Source organism: Ammodytes marinus (assembly GCF_949987685.1).
Source record: "Ammodytes marinus genome assembly, chromosome: 11".
Taxonomy (NCBI): domain Eukaryota; kingdom Metazoa; phylum Chordata; class Actinopteri; order Uranoscopiformes; family Ammodytidae; genus Ammodytes; species Ammodytes marinus.
In genome coordinates, this window is record NC_137215.1 from 22,495,415 (window position 1) to 22,501,682 (window position 6,268).

The 6,268-nt window shown below is 41.0% G+C and overlaps 1 protein-coding gene across 2 annotated transcripts; it reads right to left on the reverse strand.

The window, feature by feature from the left end:
• Positions 1-398: 398 nt before the first annotated feature.
• On the reverse strand, positions 399-5,192 carry eif3s6ip (eukaryotic translation initiation factor 3, subunit 6 interacting protein). Of its 2 annotated transcripts, XM_080036537.1 has the most exons (16): positions 5,056-5,192; positions 4,682-4,727; positions 4,302-4,512; positions 4,118-4,197; positions 3,873-3,896; positions 3,610-3,671; positions 3,436-3,505; positions 3,257-3,330; positions 2,934-3,105; positions 2,527-2,681; positions 2,198-2,368; positions 1,911-2,044; positions 1,411-1,584; positions 1,070-1,259; positions 796-876; positions 399-602 (listed from the first exon to the last, which is right to left on the reverse strand). In XM_080036537.1, exons 1-16 carry the CDS (start codon positions 5,077-5,079, stop codon positions 519-521), a joined length of 1,752 nt encoding a protein of 583 aa, XP_079892663.1. In that variant the 5' UTR covers positions 5,080-5,192; the 3' UTR covers positions 399-518. The 2 variants fall into 2 exon arrangements, with proteins under 2 accessions (XP_079892663.1, XP_079892664.1); XM_080036538.1 differs by lacking the exons at positions 3,873-3,896; positions 4,118-4,197; positions 4,682-4,727; positions 5,056-5,192 and having other exon boundaries at positions 4,302-4,507.
• Between the last annotated feature and the right edge of the window lie 1,076 nt (positions 5,193-6,268).

Sequence of the window (6,268 nt, forward strand, 5' to 3'; positions counted from 1 at the left end):
CGCATCGCCGTTCGTTTTCATATGGAGGCTTCGTCGATGTGACGTCACTTCACGTGCGCACTGGATTGTGGGTCAGAATCGCCCAAATAGGATGCAGTTTTCAACACTAACAATCTTGGCCGCATGAAGTAGGACATCCGGGTACTTCTAACCATCCTAAACATAGACATAATATTTATTTTATTATGTCTATGATCCTAAATCTGGCCACAAGAATCGGGACATCGTAAATCTTTTTTCTACATACTATATAGTAGAAAGTATGTGATTCGGAACGCAACCCCTATGTGGCATACATAGTTGTTTTTTAACATAGCCTGAGGCACTGACAGATTAGCAATGACTGCCATCTAGTGGTTGTAAAGAATAAACAACAACAAAAAAGACCAGAGGTTTAAGCCACCACTCCATTTGTTTATTATTTCCAAGTTACATAGAAAAGTTCTCATTTATAGTTTTATTAATAGTCAAAAACGTGGGTGACTGAGATCCACCCAGGTCTTGTTCACAGCAGCTGGTCAGACTGCTCTACTTGTGGTACTCGCAGCAGTGGCGGCTGCAGTGGTGGTACTGATTGGCATCTTCTTCAGTGTCTTATTAAGCTGTAGGGAGACAGAGGAAAGTCTCTTTCAGTCTTTAACAAACAAGATATGACTGGCTCTCTTTATTCAGCTTTCCCATATTTAATGAAATGTCATAAAACACTTTCTCCTCATGAATTAATATAAAAACTGTAGCGACTCAATTTCTTTCCTTTTTGGTTCTATGTCAGAGGCATTATGAATCACCACTTACCTCCTCAAACTTGTGGATCTGTCTGATGAAAAAGTCTCCATACCGACGAGCTACTTTAGTGTCGGCAATGTGGATCATGTCCTGTTGGAGTGTTGCAGAGAAAAAAACTCATCATACACTGACTTAAAACAACTTGCAACAGTGAGCGACAGCAACACTAATCAATATGAACCTTCTCTCTCATTTTACACAACAGCACCTTTGGCAGAGACGTTCCAAATGCTCACTTGACATACTATTTATACTGTAAGTCAAAGACTTTCATTCAACACACCTTGTCAATGTAAAAGTCCACCTCAGAGGCAGACTGGAACTCTCCGTCCAGAGCTGAGACGCCGCTGGTCCACACCAGGTTCTTCATCTTGTGTTTGAAGACGAGCAGCTGAATACGGAACTCCTGCTCCGTCATGTCCAGGAATCCTGCTAGCTTGGCCACTGGCATGGTGGTGTAAAGCTTCAGGAAGCTAAAAGGACACAACGTGACTTAGATGACGTGCATAGATTCACGTTGCATTTTAGTGAGAAACAGTGAATGTAAAGATCTATTTCGTTTGTTTACAAGAAAACTCCACAGGGTCCCTTTAACTATGCAAAACTCAAGTTGGTATGCTCTACCTGCGAATGGTGGAAAGCTGGGACTGCTGCTGCACCTCCTCAGTAAAGACCTTCAGCTGCTGTGCAAAAGGCTCTTTGTGGTAGTTGGGGTGGACGTTGTCGTAGTTTGGCACCACAGGTGACAAGAACTTGGGACAAGCAAAGCTGAAAAGCTCCTCAAACACCTGCATGTCTCTGAAATGGAAAGGGAACCGTGTCATTTAAGAAATCGTTGCTGTTGGGCACCACAGTTAGTGGCATCAGGAGGAAAATAGCAGAACTACATTTCTAACAACTTAAAGGAGCTATAGCTGTCAGTGCTTAGACCGACATGCATGCGTTTGTTTCGTTTTACATACCAGTATGATAGCATAACAGTTAAGTACCACAATAGTCTGGCTAATGTAAAAGACATTTTAAGTGGTAACGGAACACACACACACAAAATGTAATGACAGTACAATGAGACATACGCTGAACCTAAAATACAGTTGTTCCATCAAAATGTGATTCTCTATTACCCTTTCTGCATTCTCAGCATCTTGTCTCCGTACTTCTCCCTCAGCTGAGTGTGGATGCTCTCATCGATGCGCATTGGGTACATGGTGAGAGCGATGGCCAGCAGACCATGCATCTGCTCATTTTGTTTGTTAACCTAATACACATAAGAGTACAATCCAATCAGTTTCAACAAATCAAAGAAATGGAGAACACACAAAAACGGTTTACAAAAATGTTCTAGGATTGATGGGAGAATCCACAGTTATGGGTAACAAAAGCCATCCAGGCAAGCACTTGTCAAACTGACCATCTCATATTTATAAGTCGACCTCTGGAACATGTTTCTCGTCCTCTGGATGTAGAGCAGGATGTTGGCAAATACCCGAATGGCATCCTGGTAGCGCCTCATCATCAGGTAGGCAAAACCCACATAGTAATAGGTGGTGATCTGGCACTCGGGCACACGGGAGTACATACTCTGAAAGACAGAGAACAACATAGATACAGGGTTGTTTGTGGACTAAACGAAAGAAAAAAGACAAGTGGTTGTACAGAAAATAAAACGGTTCAGCATGCTCAGTGGTATAACGGTTAATAGAACTCTGGCCCATCACTGATTACATTGGGTGTTTTTACCTTCTTGTTGAGCTCAATGTTCTCCAGGACTTTGATGGCCTGGTAATAATCTCCAAGCAGAGAGTGAAGCCTCAGGAGCCCCACCAAGCTGAAGTAACCCAACATCTTGTACAGGGAGTGGCGGCCATATTCCCCGGCCACACTCTCTGGGTCTCCTGTATCACGACAACAAATAACATGTTAGCTGCATCGTATAACACCTCAACTGAATCTATATGTTGAGGTGACTTTCTCTCCAGAGCAGCAACAAACTACTATAATTACAGTTTGACAAGGTTATAAATCCACAGAGAACCTAAACTGCACCATATTTTGGTCACTTTAATAAGATCCCAAGGCCTTCATCAAAACATTAAGGTTCTCTGTGTCTCCGTATCTAAAAATATCTCCGAAACCTTCTTCTGTACCTCCGCTGGTGTAAACCTCAAGCTGGCGGTTAATGTTGCTCTTGTCCACCAGGGAGTGGAGAACGTTGAGGACGCTGTGTACGTTCCAGATCTTTGGGTTGTTCCTCAGGAATTCAATCTCCTCCTCTGACTTTTTGGCCGTCTTACAGCGGTACTGACTGAAGGACTGGAACTGGAGAGGAATAACCATACCTGTTTTAGGATCATTTACACATAGTCTCTACTACTTTTTACATAGGAGTGAGGTTAGGCACTTTGGCCATATTGATGAAAATAAAGAATAAACATAGAAAGTATATAAAAGACAGTAAAATTCCATATACCTGGTAGATGAATTCATCAATGATGTCCCATAGCCATTGGTTGGGCAGCTCCAAGGGTGCAGGGCCATCAGCATCTGTTTCCAATCACAAATGTTCTCATATGACTGGTATTTCATTAGTTGTGTTTATACACTGGTAATTACATGTGAAAGAAAATATTTTGCATTGTGAAAACTTACTGAGGATGTAGTTGAAGAGGTTGCAGTAATTGTAGTACGACTCAAACCTCTGGTCCAAAGTTGGTCCACCCTGATAATCAAGAAAACATATTAACAACAACATCATTCTGGAAAGTTTTTTGGTTGTTTTTTTGCAGGGAGATTGAAAATAGTTCATATTGAAGAGTTACTCACGCTGACTTTCGCGTAGATGTGTCTGTAGTACAGTTCCTTATAAAGGATGATGAACACAGCATCTGTAGGGTAACAGACAAACAGTGAAATAAAACATTGCCAATGATGAACTAAGCAGGGATTAATTTATGAGTAAATTGTGAAAACCTGCATAAACAATAACATAATAAATAAATAAATAATAATGTCTGTCAATGAATACAACAGTCACCACCACCACACCAACAAAATAACCTAATAAATAATAATCTGAGTTAGTTTGCCTTTCGAGCTCCCTGTTGGTTGACCTGTAAATGTAAAAAAGAAAGGAAAAGAAAGAAAAAAGACAAAAAAAGACATGTAAATGTATTAGCTAGTTTTTAAAACTAACGTGCTGTGCATTGCATTTATCACATTCATAGAACCAATTGATGATGAGTGAATGAATGAATTTCTACAATGAAAAACAAAACGCCGTCCGTGCAAAGAAAAAAACACAGACGACAGATGGAGGACATTAGAAACTCACCATTGCCAACGAGTGCTGCGATGGCCTCAGACTCGGGCCAGGGAGAGTTCTTGAAGAAACGTTCGGTCAACTTATTCCAGCTGGAGAGGATCACGGATCAATGGAAAGTTAGAAAGTCATCACAGACAAAAATAACTATTATGGCTCTGGAGGCAACAACCTCAAAATAAAGAGTGTGGTTTACCTGTTCTCATAGACGTCCTGGATCTCATAGATCTTCTGCTCAATGCCCTCACTGGACACACCGTTGGACTGCAGCTCATACACCTTCTGATCGATCAGGTCGGAGATGGTCTTGTGGAAATACTGAAGGAAGTTCTTGATCACCTCTGGGATGACTTGGTACGTCTGCTGTTCATACTGCCTCTCGTAGGCCAGGTCTGCCTTCGGGTCACCTGCAAGGAGATGGGGGAGTGAGTACAGACGAACACACTGCAACTACACTAGAAGTATTTTAAATTATTTCTACAAACTATTGGTTTGCGTAATTACTTTAGACGTATTACTGACAGTATACAAGAGGAGTAAGATGTATCAGAAGTACATAGATGTGTGTATACAAACCGGTGTGCAGCTCAGTGTCGTTTGGGGTATAGGTGTAGGGATCATACTGCAACGAGACAGAGCAGTCCGACATTTATCACTGAGCAACGCTAACATCTGTTTAACATCATTCAATTAAGCTTATTTTGAACCCCGGTACCCTCTATTTTACAAAGCTAAACAACGTTACAGAGAGAGATACGATGATAATGTGGTTGCATTTCCGTCAAAAACAAGGCTACCACAATTACAAGCATCATGCTAACTCATCGCAAGCTACTGTTATGCCGGTGGAGCTACACAGATAGCTAGCTAACCAGCTAACAGCTGCCTGGCATGTCAATGTTATTATCACGAAAGCGTTCACGTGTCTTGAAGGAAATATGTGTACTGACTTCTTCCTCTTGTTCGTACGGCATGGTGGTGGTCAGAAGTCCAAGCTCATACGAAAATGGAGTGAAAAACGAGGATGTCTGCTCGGCTAGCTAAACCCGCTAAACCACGCAGGTAACGCTTGAGGACGAGCGGAAGCGGAAGGAAAGAGCTGTGACGTCCGAGCGAAACACAGCGACATAAGAGCATCATGGGAAATGGAGTATATGGTCAATGACACTTTTTAGACAGTTATCAAGCCTTCTTGGGACAGTTTTTGTTTGCTTGGTTTTATACACAAAACAGGGCGGGGACCATTATCGAAAACATGAAATTACTCATAGAGAACTTCAGACAGAGGAAGGTAGGTAGGTAGGCCTATCTTTGTGTTTTGGATGTAGGCCTATAGTCTATAGAGCCTATAGTGTTTTTGTAGAGTAGCCTCAACTATTTTTTATTTATCCCCTGTTGTTTTGCTTTGTATAATAATTATTGCAAACATTAGTCATAATAGTAGGCTACTAGGCCTACTCTAAAAAAATGATAGTTAGGCCTATTGGCTACTATAGTCTTCTCATAGCTACTGCTAGTTTATTATTTTATCTCTATTTTATATTTTTCACAGCAGTTTGAACTTATTGAGTGATGACTTTGTCTTAGTAATTATCGCAGAACAATGCAGCAATTATCGTTCATTAGTTACAGCTGAGTGTGACAAGTCCAACGGTCCCACGTAGGCTATTGGAAACCACTGATTTAAAGAGATGAGCCTATCTAGATATTTCTAAAGCTTAATTTTTTAGCCTTTGAATAAGCCTATATTTAGCTAAATTATCGACGTGTTTCGATATCACAATTATGCGTGAAAGAGCCTATAATGTAACAACGACCCATAATGTGTAGCCTAATAGGCGACATCAATAAACCCCATAATGTACAGTAGCCTAGTCTAGGGCCTAGGCTATAACTGGTCATAATGTAGGCCTAAACGTTTTCCCAATAATGTAACAACTTATTAGGCTACATTTAGGTTCACTGCTAGGCCTATTACATTATGAAGCGAGCAAAAGTAGCCTAGGCCTTATTGTTTTCAAACAGTTTAATTAGGCCCATCTCATTTTATTGAGCTAAATTATGGAGTGAGTCAATAATTGATGGATTAGGGCTTATTGCGTCAATGTAGAGGCCTATGCAGGACGCCTTTGACGCCTTGAATGAGCATACAGTAAAAACGAT